At 31.2% G+C, this 20997-nt stretch overlaps 1 protein-coding gene and 1 long non-coding RNA gene across 2 annotated transcripts; both read right to left on the bottom strand.

Moving 5' to 3' along the window:
- Positions 1-2855: 2855 nt before the first annotated feature.
- LOC111709841 (choline transporter-like protein 1) lies at positions 2856-20247 on the bottom strand. Its single transcript, XM_023483758.1, has 10 exons — positions 20175-20247; positions 19560-19664; positions 19000-19043; positions 17708-17846; positions 16666-16733; positions 13306-13356; positions 13172-13196; positions 5601-5695; positions 5018-5095; positions 2856-2939 (listed from the first exon to the last, which is right to left on the bottom strand). The coding sequence occupies exons 2-10, from the start codon at positions 19576-19578 to the stop codon at positions 2874-2876; spliced, it is 585 nt and encodes a 194-aa protein (XP_023339526.1). The 5' UTR covers positions 19579-19664; positions 20175-20247; the 3' UTR covers positions 2856-2873.
- On the bottom strand, positions 6664-11347 carry LOC111709842 (uncharacterized). The gene is made up of 5 exons (XR_002766951.1): positions 11246-11347; positions 10166-10270; positions 8719-8762; positions 7409-7547; positions 6664-6690 (listed from the first exon to the last, which is right to left on the bottom strand). It is a non-coding gene; the product is annotated as an uncharacterized LOC111709842 (long non-coding RNA).
- Positions 20248-20997: the final 750 nt, after the last annotated feature.

Here is a 20997-nt window from a genome sequence, read left to right as displayed (position 1 = left end):
TGCCATAAGTTACACTTGCCATAAGTTACACTTACCATAAGTTACACTTGACATAAGTTACACTTGACATAAGTTACACTTGACATAAGTTACACTTGCCATAAGTTACACTTACCATGAGTTACACATGCCATAAATACCTTTGCCATAAGTTACACTTGCCATAATTGCAATTGCTATTATTTTCTTACTTTTCAAAGGTATAAATGTAACTTTTTTTCATAAACACGTCATATTTAACATGAAAATCCCAACAAATTGAAATCAGAATAGTCGAGTTCCAAATGTTCTCAATGGAGTTCCCTTTGATGACCGTCGAGACCATTGGAAATGTAAGATATAAATTGTAATTAATTCTAATCATGGCAAGTCTAATTATTACAAGTTGAATCATGGAGGGTGTGACCATTATGCCAAGTATTATTAATGGCAACCATATTATATGAAGTATATTATGGCATACGTATTTTGGCAAAAAATGAAGAGAAGTTTTTTTTAAATTACGGTTTCTAATTTTAAATCCTGAGAAAAGTATTTATAGATTTCCCTGACAAAAGATCAATCAAATGTTCAATGGATCTCGAATTTCATTAATTTTTTTCAGACCATGTTTAAAAAAAAGCTGATGCACTTTTGCTTCCGAAAAAAAATTTCTAATTTTATCTATTGGTTCAACTTAACCCTATCTCTGCTGGGGTACTTGAAAACCAGGATATGCTGGGGGAGGGGTCAATTTGACCCCCCCCTCTAAATCCCATGTTCGATGTCCAAATATGACAAATGATACATCATTGGAAAGCTCTTGTGCTCTACTTCTAGAATCTGCAAAAAAAATTTGCAAATTTGCAAAAAATTAATTTTTTATCGCAAAATCCAGTTAAATAGTAAAAATATTTGCAAAACAAAATTTGTACAAAAAATGAAAAATTATACATTTTTGATAAGCCCTTGACCATGCCATTTCAAATATGCAAAAAAATTTGCAAAATTTAAATAACCTGATTTTTAATCAAGAAAAACTAAAAATGTGCAAATTTTCTTTTACAGGTTGTTTGCAAAAAAATTGCAATTCTTTTTCGCAAAACTTGTGCAATTCGTTTCCTTATGTCAAAGGCTTTCCAAAAAGCTAAATTTTATCAAAATCTGACAAGGGGAAGTGGGTTAAAACAAAGATTTAGTTTGTTACAGGAAAAAGCAGTCATTCAGGCAGTTAGTATTAAAGCCCAGTTTTAGGCCTAAAGTGAGGGATTTGGGTATGTAGGAAAAGTCAGAAAATTTCAACAGCCTCAGACCAATACTTTTTAAGTTCTGTAAAAAAAAACTACAGGAGGGGGTCAAATTGACCCCCCCCCAGCAGGAATAGGGTTAAGATATTTCTAAAGATTTCTAAAATAAAATGAAGTATTTGTTTGCAAACACTAGATTTAACTTGAATTAAAAATCATCAAAAAATGAGAACTAAATGTATATAAAAGCATTCAAACCTCCAAACAGATCCAAGAATGGTCTGAACACCAACCGAGGATTTGTCTCTAAAAATAGGAATTAGTTTTAACATTTTGTTAAAAGATTCAGTGCACAAAGAAGAAATTGTTAATACGTTATTTATTTGTAAATATATGGGCTGGGCTGTAAATCAGGTAGATCAGGTACTTCAGGTAGATCAGGTAGATCAGGTAGATCAGGTAGATCAGGTNTATATAGTACAGTGTACAGTGTACATACCGAGGAACTATATAGTACAGTGTACAGTGTACATACCGAGGAACTATATAGTACAGTGTACAGTGTACATACCGAGGAACTATATAGTACAGTGTACAGTGTACATACCGAGGAACTATATAGTACAGTGTACAGTGTACATACCGAGGAACTATATAGTACAGTGTACAGTGTACATACCGAGGAACTATATAGTACAGTGTACAGTGTACATACCGAGGAACTATATAGTACAGTGTACAGTGTACATACCGAGGAACTATATAGTACAGTGTACAGTGTACATACCGAGGAACTATATAGTACAGTGTACAGTGTACATACCGAGGAACTATATAGTACAGTGTACAGTGTACATACCGAGGAACTATATAGTACAGTGTACAGTGTACATACCGAGGAACTATATAGTACAGTGTACAGTGTACATACCGAGGAACTATATAGTACAGTGTACAGTGTACATACCGAGGAACTATATAGTACAGTGTACAGTGTACATACCGAGGAACTATATAGTACAGTGTACAGTGTACATACCGAGGAACTATATAGTACAGTGTACAGTGTACATACCGAGGAACTATATAGTACAGTGTACAGTGTACATACCGAGGAACTATATAGTACAGTGTACAGTGTACATACCGAGGAACTATATAGTACAGTGTACAGTGTACATACCGAGGAACTATATAGTACAGTGTACAGTGTACATACCGAGGAACTATATAGTACAGTGTACAGTGTACATACCGAGGAACTATATAGTACAGTGTACAGTGTACATACCGAGGAACTATATAGTACAGTGTACAGTGTACATACCGAGGAACTATATAGTACAGTGTACAGTGTACATACCGAGGAACTATATAGTACAGTGTACAGTGTACATACCGAGGAACTATATAGTACAGTGTACAGTGTACATACCGAGGAACTATATAGTACAGTGTACAGTGTACATACCGAGGAACTATATAGTACAGTGTACAGTGTACATACCGAGGAACTATATAGTACAGTGTACAGTGTACATACCGAGGAACTATATAGTACAGTGTACAGTGTACATACCGAGGAACTATATAGTACAGTGTACAGTGTACATACCAAGGAACTATATAGTACAGTGTACAGTGTACTTACCATCTCATCCAAAGTATTGTTAGATCCTTAGTGTAGGTGATAAATCCAGTGCTATTCACTTTCTAAAATATTAAGATTATTAGGAGTTCATGGATATCCTGATATATATATATATACCTGTGGATATATCCTGATAGATCTACCTGTGTATATGTCCGGATTTATCTACCTGTGGATATACCCTGATATATCTACCTGTGGGTATACCTTATACATCTACCTGTGGATATATCCTGATATATCTACCTGTATATATATCCTGATATATCTACCTGTGGATATCCTGATATATCTACCTGTGGATATATCCTGATATGTCTACCTGTAGATATATCCTGATATATCTACCTGTGAATATATCTGGATATATCTACCTGTGGATATATCCTGATATATATACTTGTGGATAATTCCTGATATATCTACCTGTGGATAATTCCTGACATATCTACCTAAGGATATATCCTAATATATATACCTGTGTATATATCCGGATATATCTACCTGTTGATATATCCTGATATATCTACCTGTGTAGATATATCCTGACTATTTACCTTTGGATATATCCTGGCAAATCTACCTGTGGATATATCCTGATATATCTACCTGTGGATATACCAGGATATATCTACCTGTGGATATATCCTGATATATCTACCTGTGGATATACCAGGACATATCTACCTGTGATATATCCTGATATATTTTCCTGTGGATATACCAGGACATATCTACCTGTGGATATATCCTGATATATCTACCTGTGAATATATCCGGATATATCTACCTGTGACAATATCCTGATTTATATACTTGTGGATAATTCCTGACATATCTACCAAAGGATATATCCTAATATATATACCTGTGTATATATCCGGATATATCTACCTGTGGATATATCCTGATATATCTACCTGTGGATATATCATGATATATCTACCTGTGGATATATCCTGATTTATCTACCTGTGCATATATCCTGATTTATCTACCTGTGGATATCGTAATATATATACACGTGGATAAATCCTGATATATCTACCTGTTTATATATCCTAATATAAATACCTGTGTACATATCCGGGTATATCTACCTGTGGATATATCCTGATATACCTACCTGTGGATATATTAAGATATATCTACCTGTGGATATATTCTGATATATCTACCTGTGGATATATCCTGATATATCTACCTGTGGATATATCCTGATATATATACCTGTGGATATATCCTGATATATCTACCTGTTGATATATCCTGATATATCTACCTTTGGATATACCAGGACATATCTACCTGTGGATATATCCTGATATATCTACATGTGGATATATCCTGATATATCTACCTGTGGATATACCAGGACATAAATACCTGTGGATATATCCTGATATATATACCTGTGGATATATCAGGATATATATACCTGTGGATATATCCTGATATATCTACCTGTGGATATAGCCTGATATATCTACCTGTGGATATATCCTGATATATACCTGTGGATATATCCTGATATATATACCTGTGGATATATCCTGATTTATATACCTGTGGATATATCCTGATATATATACCTGTGGATATCCTGATATATCTACCTGTGGATATATTCTGATATATCTACCTGTGGATATATCCTGATATATCTACCTGTGTACATATCCTGATATATCTACCTGTGGATATATCCTGACATATCTACAAAAGGATATATCCTAATATATATACCTGTGTATATATCCGGATATATCTACCTGTGGATATATCCTGATATATCTACCTGTGGATATATCCTGATATATCTACCTGTGTACATATCCTGATATATCTACCTGTGGATATATTCTGATATATCTACCTGTGGATATATCCTGATATATCTACCTGTGTTCATATCCTGGTATATCTACCTGTGTACATATCCTGACATATCTACCTGTGGATATATCAGAGCTGAAAACTTTAGAATGGTGGATATCGGGATTAAGGCTTAATCCACTCTTTTTCTTAATCTCGAGATTAAATATTGCTTGTTCTCCACTCATTTTTAATCTCCAGATTAATTATCCGATCAGGATCAAGGATATCCCATTCTAAAGTTTTCAGCTCAGGACATATCTACCTGTGGATATCCTGATGATTCAATCCAAAGTGTTCCATATATCCAACTGACCCCAACTATAGCTTGCAGCACAACAGTCTAAACAACAAAATATTAGAATATTTTATGAAATATTAAATGTTAAATATTTATAAAAATCATATCAACTATGCCATATTGTTCCTTTTTAAAATGCATAGAAAGACACCTATAAACTCTTGAACCATGGGAAAACTCTAGTTTCTTTATAAATCATTATTAACTGTACATAAAATCTTTGGAATTCGACTTCCTAGTTCACAGTTTTGTCTCACTGTACATACATAAAGAGTTGATCAATTCTGATATCGTACAGAAACATCAGTAGAAATGAAAATATTATTGATCAATACCCCCCACCCCCGCCCTTTGGAAAATTGGGGGGACGTCCTAGCTACCTTGAAAAAAATTTTTGGGAGCCCTTTAATTTTGATTTGAAGAATGAATTCAAATTAGTTTTTGTTAGTTTTTGACTGCGGTGCCACTTAATCAGTGAAAATGGAATAATTTTAAGAATACTTATAACTTTAATAGAGGGAACATTTTTATTTGCTTTTAAACTTACCGCAAATGGTGCAAAAACTAGAAGAGGCATGGCATGAACAGCTGCTCCAGCTTCTTTAAACAGCTGAACAACAAGCTGGATTCTTTTTCTCAAAACTGTTCAATATTTAATGAAAAAGTTGTTGACTCTTTATAAAATGTCCGTCAACTGTAGTGTGTGTCTAACTCCTCTCAAAAATTTAATTTAACTTTGTTTCTTAATATTTCTCAATAAAATGTTTTCTGCGAGAAAAACACAGTATTTGATAAATGCATTTCACAAAGAATGAAAAAATTCGATTAAAGTATTATTTGAAAAAAGAATAAGCTGAATTAGTATTTATATATATTTTATATATATATATATATATATATATANGTTCATTATCGCTGAAACAAAATAATCTGTTCAGTAGTGTTCATTATCGCTGAAACAAAATAATCTGTTCAGTAGTGTTCATTATCGCTGAAACAAAATAATCTGTTCAGTAGTGTTCATTATCGCTGAAACAAAATAATCTGTTCAGTAGTGTTCATTATCGCTGAAACAAAATAATCTGTTCAGTAGTGTTCATTATCGCTGAAACAAAATAATCTGTTCAGTAGTGTTCATTATCGCTGAAACAAAATAATCTGTTCAGTAGTGTTCATTATCGCTGAAACAAAATAATCTGTTCAGTAGTGTTCATTATCGCTGAAACAAAATAATCTGTTCAGTAGTGTTCATTATCGCTGAAACAAAATAATCTGTTCAGTAGTGTTCATTATCGCTGAAACAAAATAATCTGTTCAGTAGTGTTCATTATCGCTGAAACAAAATAATCTGTTCAGTAGTGTTCATTATCGCTGAAACAAAATAATCTGTTCAGTAGTGTTCATTATCGCTGAAACAAAATAATCTGTTCAGTAGTGTTCATTATCGCTGAAACAAAATAATCTGTTCAGTAGTGTTCATTATCGCTGAAACAAAATAATCTGTTCAGTAGTGTTCATTATCGCTGAAACAAAATAATCTGTTCAGTAGTGTTCATTATCGCTGAAACAAAATAATCTGTGCAGTAGTGTTCATTATTGCTGAAACAAAATAATCTGTTCAGTAGTGTTCATTATCGCTGAAACAAAATTAAGAAATGTAAGATAATAAGGTTTAATTTTCAATCAAATATAATATGTACGTCAAAAACAAATTCCAAACTAATTTAATTAAAAATTGGCTTAAAAAGTAAAAAAAAAAGTTTTGCTAAAACAAGTGATGCTCTTTTCATTTAATTTTTTCGCATTTGAAAATGAAAAAATTCTTTGTAATTTCAAGTTAACTTTCATTTGAAGCGTATGCATTCTGTATCCACGACGGTACCCTTTTAAACCTTTAACAGATCAATAATGTGAAAGATACAGCCGTTTTTCTAGCTTGAAAAGTGTTTACTTCTAACAAGATCATCCTGTGTTTTTCTGTGTCAGAAATAGGCAAGTCATATTATAGAGAACCGAAAATGTAAAAAGTTAAATACTTTAAGGTTTACATGGTATATACAGTTGTTAATGGGATATTCTACTCTATAATTGGATTGAAATTACTTCTATACAGTCCCGTAAGATATTTGATATTTTGAATTGAGATTTCACTGAAAACCAAAAATACCAAGCTCTATAGCAAAAATCTAATAGAATTTTTTTTTATTTCAGTTCAGTTAGAAAGAAGTAAATGTCAGTTTTAAAATGATCATGTCCAAGGCTACAAAAAAAGTATAATAGAATTGTTAAGGTAAAACGACGACTAAAGTTGCGACTAAAGTTGGAGCGTTCTTAATATCATAGTTTTGTGCAGACCTGATTGGTTGTTAGGTTTTGATTCCTCAGCTGCCTGTAGTTTAATATCCTGGTCCTTGAGATACCACAGAACCCAGAGCAGAACAGTTCCACCAATACATCCAACAACAACCACACCAATGATCACGTAAACAATAACCTAACATTTTATCATATTTTTTTAAGTCTGTTTATCTTTAATAACCTGTATAATACCCTGAATAAAAACCTCGTAAAAAAACATTCTTTATCTCTGAAACGGATTTTAAGAGCTAAATAAATCTTTAAACATGTCATATGCATGTGTAAAATTAGATTTGTTGAACTTTTGAGCTTGAGTTGAAATTTAGAAAGAAAAAAGACTTTTATGATTTAAAATTAGGGAAAATAGATTTTTATAGTGATCGTTACTCATTCTTGTCTCTTTAAATTAAAGAATTTGCTCCTCGATTTGAAACTAAAATTAACCCTCAAACAAACAAGATTAAGTAACAGTGCTTGAAGTTGTAAACAAACATTATACAGTTGAATAAGACAGAGCCCAAAACTAAGTCAGAGCATCGTTATGAAACCCAGTATCAGGAACCAGATTAAATGATTGGAGTCAGGGGTTGTATATACCAATATTTTTGTTATAACTATTTATAACACTGTTATTTTAGTTCGCAGTGTTATAAAGTTTTTGGACAGAAATTTTCTCTTTATCGAAAAGGTTCAAGCCTTTTTAGATTTAATTTTGTCCCAAGCTTTAGCGATTTAGAGCGAATTAGAGATTTAGAGAAAATTTAAGCCCAAAAACTTCATTGCACATCTTGCCAAAATAATAGTGTTATAGGTAATTTTATGAAACGTTTGTGTACTTGTCTTATTTCAATAATTTCTAGATCAAATAATCTTTGAACAAAGCAGAAGTCAAAATATAAAGTTGATTTTAATTTTATTTTTATTTCAATTAGAAAAAAAATATTTTGGAAATATCCTAATTTTTTTGGAGAAAATCCGGGAACCAATCAAAACTTTATAGCACACGTGCTATAATTTAAAGCTAATTTAACTTTATAGAACGATGATTACTTTATAGCACATTCCTTATGAAATTCAAGGTAAATTGTGAGGAAGAATACACAATAGTTTCATGTGGTTTCTTTGGAGTCTCTTTGTATTCTGAATTCTTAAATTAAAATATACGCAAATTGATATACCCCAAAAACGGAACTTGGAAGTTAAGTTCAAAATTCTTTTTAATTTCCGGCTCAGAGCCGTTGCATAAATATTATGTATATGACAATGATTTTCAAACAAATGGAAAAAGGTATATATTTTCTCCTGACCTTAGCTAGTAATCTGAATGCCATCGTCATCAGCAAGGATAACACTGAAAAAAATTATATATCTTTTTTGAATATTTGGCCGCAGCCCGCAAAAGAACTTTTGAATATCATTTTTCAATTTACCAGAAACACCCAAAGCTATGTTTACAAATGAAGTGTACTGCAGTTTCTGAGAGAAATGTAAACAAAATTGTTGCTACTCCAGCTTTGTTTCTACCAGAATCTTCAGTACACTTATTAACCCTATCCCTGCTGGGGTACTTGAAAACCAGGATATGCTGGGGGGGGGTCAATTTGACCCCCCCCCTCTAAATCCCATGTTCAGAATCTGCAAAAAAATTTGCAAATTTGCAAAAATTGAATTTTTTATCGCAAAATCCAGTTATATAGTGAAAATGTTTGCAAAAAAAAAATTTTCAAAAAAATAAAAAATTATACATTTTTAAAAAGCCCTTGACCATGCCATTTTAAATATCCAAAAAATTTTGCAAAATTTTAAATAACCTGATTTTTAATCAAGAAAAACTAAAAATGTGCAAATTTCCTTTGACAGGTTGTTTGCAAAAAATGGCAATTTTTTTTCGCAAAACTTGTGGAATCCGTTTCCTTATGTCATAGGCTTTCCAAAAAGCTAAATTTTATCAAAATCTGACAAGTGAAAGTGGGTCAAAACAAAGATTTAGTTTGTTACAGGCAAAAGCAGTCATTCAGGCAGTGTGCCTGAGGACTCAGGCAGTTAGTATTAAAGCCCGGTTTTAGGCCTAAAGGGAGGGCTTTGGGTATGTAAGAAAAGTGAGAAAATTTCAACAGCCTCAGACCAATACTTTTTGAGTTATGTAAAAAAAACTACAGGGGGGGGTCAAATTGACCCCCCCCCCCAGCAGGAATAGGGTTAATCTGTTTGATTGCATTATGTCTCACTCTCTATGTGATCCTAAGGTTGAAAGGTCTCACGTAAAAGTTTATAAGAATTTTTCCATTTAATTACTTCATGAAAACTACACTATTTTTCCATTTAATTTAAACGGTAAAATTATAGAACATGGCTTTGTAACACTTTAAAGTCTACCCATGCCTTGAAAATTGACGCAAGCTGCATATTTGTGGTCTATTTAATCCAAACATTTCTAGCACAGAAATGGAATAAATCCACATATTTACATCTAGTATATTCACATTTTTAGTTAGAGCTTAATTGGTTACGTATTATTTAATAGCTCTTTGCATTAGAGCAGCGAAAAGTCTTCTATCGAATGAAGGACATTGTAAATAATGTGCAATTATTAACTTTGCCATTTAATTGGTCGATTAAACAATACATTACAGGGAATCGTTTTCATAAAATTTTCTAATATTGCAAAGATGCCAAAAGAGTTTCACCAAAAAAAATTATTAAAAAATGAGACGATCATTGTTTTACTTGTTTTTTTTTTATTAAAATGAATACCTAATGCTATAACTGCCATTAGAAGGAGTAAATCTGAACAAGTTTTTAAATCAGAAACAACATCATTTACAAAACTCTGAGCTCCAGAACCAGCAAACAAGCCACCTAAATGTAAACAAACAAGGTTTAAATTGAAACAACCAAGGTTTAAATACAGTCAAGGTTTAAATGTAAACAAACAAGGTTTAAATGTAAGCAAACAATGTTTAAATGTTAACAAACAAGGTTTAATGTAAACAAACAAGGTTTAAATGTAAACAAACAAGGTTTAATGTAAACAAACAAGGTGTAATGTAAACAAACAAGGTTTAAATGTAAACAAACAAAGTTTAAATGTAAACAAACAAGGTTTAATGTAAGCAAACAATGTTTAAATTGAAACAACCAAGGTTTAAATGTAGACAAGGTTTAAATGTAAACAAACAAGGTTTAAATGTAAACAAACAAGGTTTAAATGTAAACAAACAAGGTTTAAATGTAAATAAATAAGGTTTAAACGTAAATAAAATTAGGTTGAAATGTAAACAAGTAAGGTTTAATGTAAACGAAGAAGGTTTAAATGTAAGCCAACAAGGTTTAAATGTAAACAAACAAGGTTTAAATGTTAACAAACCATGTTTAAATGTCAACAAATAAGGCTTAATTGTAGACAAGATTTAAATGTAAACAAGGTTTAAATGTAAACAAACAAGGTTTAAATGTCAACAAATAAGGCTTAAATGTCGACAAGGTTTAAATGTAAACAAACAAGGTTGAAATGTCAACAAATAAAGCTTAAATGTCGACAAGGTTTAAATGAAAACAAACGAGGTTTCATGTAAACAAACAAGGTTTAAATGTAAACAAGCAAGACATTTTGAAAGATTTCAATGTAAACAAAAAGGGTTGAAAAAGAAAAGAAATAATGTTCAGAAAAACAAAAAGGTTGTAATCGAAAATAACACTGCTTCAAGACATCAAGGACGAGTTTGAATTGAAAATATTTAATGAAAACTAAAAAATTCAATTAAAGTATGTATGATGCAATCTAAATTTAAAAAAAAACATGAATGTGAAAACAAAGAAAAACAAAATATTTACCAGCAGTATTTTCCACAAAATCCGGTATACAACGATCCAGAAATACTTTGCTGAAATTTATTCAAAAATTAAGGAATAAATTTCTGTACAGAAATTATCTTTGAAACAAAATGTCAACGGAAATTGTATTTGAATTTTCTTAATTTTACTTTTTCTGAAGTGCTGTAATCTAATACTTTTTATTCTGGATTTAACAATTTTGTTAAATATATTTACCAAGTTGCCAAGATTAAGAGAAAAAAACAATATTCAGTGTGGGACAATATAAAACAATATTCAGTGTGGGACAATATAAAACAATATTCAGTGTGGGACAATATATGATATATCTACCTGTGGATATATCCTGATATATCTACCTGTGGATATATCCTGATATATCTACCTGTGTATATATCCTGATATACCTGTGGATATACCAGGACATATCTACCTGTGGATATCCTGATGATTCAATCCAAAGTGTTCCATATATCCAACTGACCCCAACTATAGCTTGCAGCACAACAGTCTAAACAACAAAATATTAGAATATTTTATGAAAAATTAAATGTTAAATATTTATAAAAATCATATCAACTATGCCATATTGTTTCTTTTTAAAATACATAGAAAGACACCTATTAACTCTTGAATTATGGGAAAACTCTAGTTACTTTATAAATCATTATCAACTGTACATAAAATCTTTGGAATTCGACTTCCTAGTTCACAGTTTTGTCTCACTGTACAAACATAAAGAGTTTATCAATTCTGATATCGTACAGAAACATCAGTAGAAATGAAAATATTATTGATCAATACCCCCCACCCCCGCCCTTTGGAAAATTGGGGGGACGTCCTAGCTACCTTGAAAAAAAATTTTGGGAGCCCTTTAATTTTGATTTGAAGAATGAATTCAAATTAGTTTTTGTTAGTTTTTGACTGCGGTGCCACTTAATCAGTGAAAATGGAGTAATTTTAAGAATACTTATAAATTTAATAGAGGGAACATTTTTATTTGCTTTTAAACTTACCGCAAATGGTGCAAGCACTAGAAGAGGCATTGCATGAACAGCTGCTCCTGCTTCTTTAAACAGCTGAACAACAAGCTGGATTCTTTTTCTCAAAACTGTTCAATATTTAATGAAAAAGTTGTTGACTCTTTATAAAATGTCCGTCAACTGTAGTGTGTGTCTAACTCCTCTCAAAAATTTAATTTAACTTTGTTTCTGAATATTTCTCAAGAAGGGTGCTGTCAATAAAATGTTTTCTGCGAGAAAAACACAGTATTTGATAAATGCATTTCACAAAGAATGAAAAAATTCGATTAAAGTATTATTTGAAAAAAGAATAAGATATAAATAATAGTGACTTCTGTAAGTATATTTGTTCGTTTAGATAACCGATCATAACTCATGAACCCCTTCGACCGAATTGTATAAATTTTGATTTGAGAACTCTTAAGAAGCTCTATAAAGTTCTTATGTTTATTTGAAAATTATAAGTTGAACAGAGCTGGGAACTTTTGAGAGGTGGATATCGGGATTAATGTATAATCCACTCTTTTCTTAATCTCCTCATTAATTAACCGATCGGGATTAAAAATATCCCATTCTAAAGTTTTCCGCTCTGAGCTGAGCTAAGGGTCAATTTTAGTTTTTAGACAATGCTGGGTTTTTTAAGCTTGAAGCTAGCTACAGTATGAATATAAAGTTACTAAAAAAAATTGGGATTTTCCACTGAGCAGTATAATTTTGTTTTTAATATCGATACCATTCAAAATTACGATCATAATTTTATTTTGATTTTCTAAAAATCTATTGGTAATTTTTCATTTTTGAATTTATTTTCTGTCACATTAATTTTTTCATATAAAAGTTGTCTCAATCAAAATTGTCAAAAAAAGTCAAGATAAATTGAAAATAAAATCTCTTAAATATTTTCCTAACAGGATCAATAGAATAACAGCCTGAAAAAAAGAATATATAACCAACAGAAAATGTACCTATATTGCTATAGTATGTGGCAAGCTATTTTTACTATTAGAATATACTTCCAATTTAGAAAGTACGATTTACCGTGACCACTGTAGCGATGATAGCTCCAGCCAGGAAATAATTCACTTCCGCCTAAAAACATACAATACAGGATATAAGAGTCATTAAGTAACATTTCAAGAGGTAAATGCCCGAGTCACGAAATTAAAATAAAAAATTTCTGAACACTTGTAAAGAATTAATATCGATAATCTTCAAATACGTTTTCTTTACTAATGCAACTTGCGGATTTATGCAGTAGACAAGTAAAGAAACTTGACAGAATTAACCCATTCACAGAAAAGTATATATATGAAAAATAACACACAAAAGACTAAATGAGCTTATAAATCAATTTGCTTCTTAGTATATATTTCCTAAATAGTTCAATTCAGAGAAGTGATTACCAATTATAAAACTAATAAGGAAAAACAGGGAAAATGTCAAATACATTTTCCTTAAGTTGGATTGGAAAAATGTGGAAAAATGAGATTAAAACATAAACTTAGAAGTTTACTTTTTTTGAATTGATAAGAAGATTTAAAATAATATCAAGGTATCAAAATCTTTACATGTTTTCAATCTTATCTCCTCTTACTGTAAAGCTATTGACAAGATCAAAAATGTTGCGAATTTCAAATGTGAAATCGAATAAATTTTATTTTCTCATATTTTGCGTGAAATTAAAACTAGAAAGGGCTTCAAGGTCACAAAGCTGTACCAAAAATGTCACATAAATTTAACTTTCCGTCTCTGTTTAGTTGGCAGTACGTGTACATAGACGTGTACATATACTTTTACATATTACTTGCTTTAGCTGTCTAGAAGTCGGTGCATGATACTTCAAATAAACCGGAGTTTTCAGCAATGCAGAGTGATAACCATAATTATCATTATTAGTATTATTCGATCAGATCAATTCAATAGCATTCAAGTAATCCTGTTGTTCCGCTTTTTTACTCTGACTTCCGTTTCAGTCTTTAGAATGGTATATTTTTGGTGATTAGTGCTATATTGTGAACCCAGCCCAGGATTCCCACATGTTTATAGTATCATTTAGTTCATTGCTTTCAGTTGGAGAAATGATGCCTAACAAATGCAATCCAAGAATAAAGCAAAACATGCCAGATCCAGCCCAAAGGGGTATCGAACCTGAGTATGCTCGCAGCCTTAGTTCATAACAGGCTAGGCGGACATAGGGTATTGAACCCCTTTCTCATCTGGAGATATCAAGTCAGTCCCCTTTAAAGAGCGGTTTAAAGGGCAGCAGGCAGCTAGGGTAAGATTGATGCTGGAGAAAGGAAAGAAAAGGCATATATCCAGGCGGCCAAGAAAGCAGTTTCGTCGGCCATCTTATGTCTGGGATTTTTCCAGGAATTGGCAATTAGCTTGAAGCATCTGATCAAAAGATTCGAAAGAAATATATTCGCCTCAGGCGAATTTCGTGTGTATTTGGATCAACTTTAGTTGTATCGTTTTAATATAAATTTATACTGTGTGCGCAACCATGCTTTTTACTACTGAATTCTTTTGTCTGTTTGTTTGTTTGTATCCAATAAACGTCAAAACGGCTGAACCGATCGGGCCCAAATTTTTTGTGGTACATTACGTGACCACAGGGAAGGTTTATGAATGATATCCGCGAATTTTTTTTTAAAAATCCGCAAAATATTTTTCTTTTTTGTTTTAAAATGTAAGCAAAAAGAACATGTTCACAATTTAAATAGAAGATGGACTCGAAGCGCCCTGAAAGCCTAGTATTATAAATTTAATTATTAATATGCTTTTTATCATATACCCGCCATTTTTCAACATACATGAAAACGTGTTTGGAAATAAATTTTAAAATTTTCGAATTTAAAACATGCCAGATCCAGCCCAAAGGGGTATCGAACCTGAGTATGCTCGCAGCCTTAGTTCATAACAGGCTAGGCGGACATAGGGTATTGAACCCCCTTTTTCATCTGGAGATATCAAGTCGACCGCGTTTAAAGAGCGGTTTAAAGGACAGCAAGGGTAATATCGATGCTGAAGAAAGGAGTGAAAAGGTATTTATCCAGCTGGCAAAGAAAGCAGTTTCGTCGGCCATCTTATGTCTGGTATTCCCCAGGACTCAGCAGTTAGCACAAAGCATCGGATCAAAAGATTCGAATGGAAATATATTCGCCTCTGACGAATGTCGTGTATATATAAATATATTGTGTGTGCAACCATGCTTTTTACTACTATATATATACTATCTTTATATAAATTTAATTATATGTTTTTTTATAATATACCCACCATTTTTCAATATACGTGAAAACGTGTTTGGAAATAAATTTTAAAATTTTCGAATTTAATCAATCTAAAAGAACTCTTTGTTTTCCTTTCATCTAACTTGCTCCTTCGAGTGTAAATTATTAATTTTACACTTTTAAGAAATTAAAAATATTTGAAAAAAGATAAATCAAAAACAATAACGGAATTTTCACTTTGAGAGAACTAAACTTTGCATCTTGGGGGGGGTGGGTGGCTTTGTCTTTCAATCTTTGACTATGCGAAATCTGGTTGCATAAATAGCTATGAATTAGATGAATAGGAAGTTGAAATCAATAGCTACGGCTGGTTCAACTCCAACGAAATCAATTAACTCCCACCACCCTTCTGCAGTTCAAGTTGATCTTGGGAGCAACATCAAAGTAGTTGAATTTTGATATTTTCTAAATATTTTGAGATTTAGAATACCCAACATATTCGGGAAATATAATTTTCAAGAAGCAAACCTATGAGTTTAATTGAATTATAAACTTTTGGATAAGAAATCAAACCTGTAAATTTTGATAAGAAATTAAACCTGTAAATTTGGAAAAGAAATTAAACCTGTAAATTTGGATAAGAAATCAAACCTGTAAATTTGGAAAAGAAATTGAACCTGTAAATTTTTATAAGAAATCAAACCTGTGAACTTTAATAAGAAATCAAACCTGTAAATTTGGATAAGAAATTAAACTTGTGAATTTGGATAAGGAATCAAACCTGTGAATTTGGATAAGGAATCAAACCTGTGAATTTGGATAAGAAATCAAACCTGTGAATTTGGAAAAGGAATCAAACCTGTGAATTTGGAAAAGGAATCAAACCTGTGAATTTGGATAAGGAATCAAACCTGTGAATTTGGATAAGGAATCAAACCTGTGAATTTGGAAAAGGAATCAAACCTGTGAATTTGGATAAGGAATCAAACCTGTGAATTTGGATAAGAAATCAAGCCTGCGAACTCAGATCAGAAATCAAACCTGTGAATTTGCTTTAGAATAGACCTAAGAACCTGTGAATTTTGTTAAAAATTGGTTAACCTGAGAATATGGTTGAAAATAGAACTGTGAATTTTATCAAATTATAAATATCTGAATCTGAAACCTGCGAATTTGCTTGTGAAGAGCTGCCAAGAAAGTTTCTTGTAATCTGTTCAGTAGTGTTCATTATCGCTGAAACAAAATAATCTGTTCAGTAGTGTTCATTATCCCTGAAACAAAATAATCTGTTCAGTTATAGTGTTCATTATCGCTGAAACAAAATATTCTGTTCAGTATTGTTCCTTATCGCTGAAACAAAATATTCTGTTCAGTAGTGTTCATTACCGCTGAAACAAAATATTCTGTTCAGTAGTGTTCATTATCGCTGAAACAAAATAATCTGTTCAGTAGTGTTCATTATCGCTGAAACAAAATAATCTGTTCAGTAGTGTTCATTACCGCTGAAACAAAATAATCTGTTCAGTAGTGTTCATTATCGCTGAAACAAAATAATCTGTTCAGTAGTGTTCATTATCGTTGAAACAAAAATAAGAAATGTTTAGATAATAAGGTTTAATTTTCTTAATAAGGGTTTCAATCAAATATAATATGTACGTCAAAAAAAATTTCAAACTAAATCTTTAAGTAAAAATTGGCTTGAAAAGTAAGAAGTTTTTTTGCTAAACATGTGATGCTATTTTTCATTTAAACCTTTATCAGATCAATAATGTAGAAGATACAGTCGTTTTTCTAACTTGAAAAGTTTTTATTTCTTATAAGATCCTCCTGTGTTTTTCTGTGTCAGAAAAAGGCAAGTCATATTATAGAGAAACGAAAAATGTAAAAAGTTAAAGACTTTAAGGTTTACAGGGTATATACAGTTGTTAATGGGATATACTACTCTATAATTGGATTGAAATTACTTCTATACAGTCCCGAAAGATATTTGATATTTTTAAATTTAGATTTCACTGAAAACAAAAAATACCAAGTTCTATAGCAAAAATCTAATAGAATTTTTTTATTTCAGTAAGTAAATGTCAGTTTTAAAATGATCATGAACAAGGCTACAAAAAAAGTATAATAGAATTGTTGAGGTAAAACGACGACTAAAGTTGCGACATTTCAAAGTTGGAGCGTTCTTAATATCATAGTTTTGTGTAGACCTGATTGGTTGTTAGGTTTTGATTCCTCAGCTGCCTGTAATTTAATATCCTGGTCCTTGAGATACCACAGAACCCAGAGCAGGACAGTTCCAGCAATACATCCAACAACAACCACACCAATGATCACGTAAACAATAACCTAACATGTTATCATATTTTTTTTCATAACTTGTATAACCTGTATAATAAGTACCCCCCCCGGTCAAAAGAAATTTTTTATCTAAAAAAAAAAATCTTTAAAGACGTCATATGCATGTGTAACATTAGTCTTTTAGGATTTTTGAGTTTGAGTTGAAATTTAGAAAAAAAAAGACTTATATGATTTAACATTAGGGAAAAATAGATTTTTAGAGTGATTCGTTACTCATTCTTGTCTCTTTCAATTAAAGAATTTGATCCTCGAGTCTCGACTTCGTTTGAGATTTGAAACTAAAATTAACCCTCAAACAAACAAGATTAAGTAGCAGTGCTTGGTATTGTAAGCAATCATTATACAGTTGAATAAGACAGAGCCCAAAACAAAGTCAGGGTATCTTTATGAGACCCAATATCAGAAACCAGGTTTAATGATTGGAGTCAGGGGTTGTAAATACAAATATTTTTGTTATAACTATTTATAACACTGTTATTTTGGTTTTTGGACAGAAATTTTCTCTTTATCGAGAACCTTTTTAGATTTACTTTTGTCCCGAGCTTTAGCGATTAAGAGCGAATTAGAGATTTAGAGAAAATTTAAGCCCAAAAACTTCATAGCACATCTTGCCAAAATAATAGTGATATAGGTAATTTTATGAAACGTTTGTGTACTTGTCTTATTTCAATAATTTCTAGATCAAATAATCTATGTAACAAAGCAGAAGTCAAAATATAAAGTTGATTTTAATTTTATTTTTATTTCAACTAGAAAAAAATATTTTGGAAATATCCTAAATTTTTTGGAGAAAATCCGGGAACCAATCAAAACTTTATAGCACACGATCTATAATTTAAAGCTTATTTAACTTTATAGCACGATGATTACTTTATAGCACATTCCTTATGAAATTCAAGATAAATTGTATGGAAGAATACACAATAGTTTCATAAAGAAATTTCATGAGGTTTCTTTGGAGTCTCTTTGTATTCTGAATTCTTAAATCAAAATCTACGCAAATTGATAGACCCCAAAAACGGAACTTGGAAGTTAAGTTCAAAATTCTTTTAAATTTCCGGCTCAGAGCCGTTGCATAAATATCATGTATATGACAATGATTTTCAAACAAATGGAAAAAAGGTATATATTTTCTCCTGACCTTAGCTAGGAATCTGAATGCCATCGTCATCAGCAAGGATAACACTGAAAAAAGATAATATATATCTTTTTAAATATCTATAATTTGGCAACATAAGAACTTTTGAATGAAGTGTACAGTTTCTGATTATTGTTTCCACCAGAATCTTCAGTACACTTATTAATCTGTTTGATTGCATTATGTCTCACTCTCTATGTGATCCTAAGGTTACAAGGTCTCACGTAAAAGTTTATAAGAATTTTTCCATTTAATTACTTCATAAAATCTACAGCTAAACACTAGTGCTTTAAAGTTTTACAATGTTTCGGAATATAAAAAAAGTATATCATTTAATAGCTCTTAGCATTAGAGCAGCAAAAAGTATCCTTTCGAATGAAGGACATTGTAAATAATGTGCAATTATTAACTTTGTCATTTTAATGGTCGATTAAACAATACATTACAGGGAATCATTTTCATGAAATTTTCTAATATTTCTATATAAAAGAGTTTCACAAAAATAATTATTAAAAAATGAGACGATCATTGTTTTACTTCTTGGTTTTTATTAAAATGAATACCTAATGCAATAGCTGCCATTAGAAGGAGTAAATCTGAACAAGTTTTTAGATCAGAAACAACATCATTTACAAAACTCTGAGCTCCAGAACCAGCAAATAAGCCACCTAAATGTAAACAAACAAGGTTTAAATTGAAACAACCAAGGTTTAAATATAGTCAAGGTTTAAATGCAAACAAACAAGGTTTAAATGTAAGCATACAATGTTTGAATGTTAACAAACAAGGTTTAATGTAAACAAACAAGGTTTAAATGTAAACAAACAAGGTTTAATGCAAACAAACAAGGTGTAATGTAAACAAACAAGGTTTAAATGTAAACAAACAAAGTTTAAATGAAAACAAACAAGGTTTAATGTAAACAAACAATGTTTAAATTGAAACAAGACATTTTGAAAGATTCCAATGTAAACAAAAAGGGTTGAAAAAGAAAAGAAATAATGTTCAGAAAAACAAAAAGGTTTTAATTGAAAATAACACTGCTTCAAGACATCAAGGACGAGTTTGAATTGAAAATATTTGATGAAAACTAAAAAATTCAATTAAAATGTGCATGATGCAATCTACATTTTAAAAAAAAACATGAATGTGAAAACAAAGAAAAACAAAATATTTACCAGCAGTATTTTCCACAAAATCCGGTATACAACGATCCAGAAATACTTTGCTGAAATTTATTCAAAAATTAAGGAATAAATTTCTGTAAAGAAATTATCTCTGAAACAAAATGTCAACGGAAATTGTATTTGAATTTTCTTAATTTTACTTTTTCTGAAGTGGTGTAATCTAATACTTTTTATTCTGGATTTAACAATTTTGTTAAATATATTTACCAAGTTGCCAAGATTAAGAGAAAAAAACAATATCAATAAAATTTTTAAAAACCGTTTTTATTCAGTGTGGGACATTGAAACTATGTTATCAATCTTATTCATATAGTGCGACCCAAAAACCTGTGGAAAAGGAAACGACTTTAAACTCAAGATATGGTTTTAAAAAGATCAATGAATATGAACCATAGCATGATTGTGGGGTAAAAACAGAAACCATTCCAATTAAAGAGTAGATTTTAAAGCTACAGGTGAAACCACTAACTTTAAACAATAATTAAATACTTCCAAAATTGTCGTCTTCCCATTCTAGAGTTTTCAGGGTATTACTGTAAATTTGTTCTATACAGCTGGACCAAATTTGTTGAATTTTTTTAGGGAACCAGCCACAGGTACCCCGAGACCAGCCACAGGTACCCCGGGGATGGCTAAAAAATCAAAAACTGGGCCCTCATATTCCCAGAGGAAGATTGCCGCGTCATAATCATAATTATTATCAAGCGCGGGTTTAATTTATTTAATTTCTTCTCAAAATCAAATTGTAAAAGCTAGTAAGCTGCCTTGTCTTGCACTCTAGTTGCGTCTAAATATTGTCCAAGATGGTGATACC

This window comes from Eurytemora carolleeae, unplaced genomic scaffold (genome assembly GCF_000591075.1).
Source record: "Eurytemora carolleeae unplaced genomic scaffold, Eaff_2.0 scaffold1004, whole genome shotgun sequence".
In the NCBI taxonomy this organism is placed as follows: Eukaryota; Metazoa; Arthropoda; class Copepoda; order Calanoida; family Temoridae; genus Eurytemora; species Eurytemora carolleeae.
The sequence above is the reverse complement of the archived record's forward strand: the minus strand, read 5'-3'. Positions and strand labels throughout refer to the sequence as shown.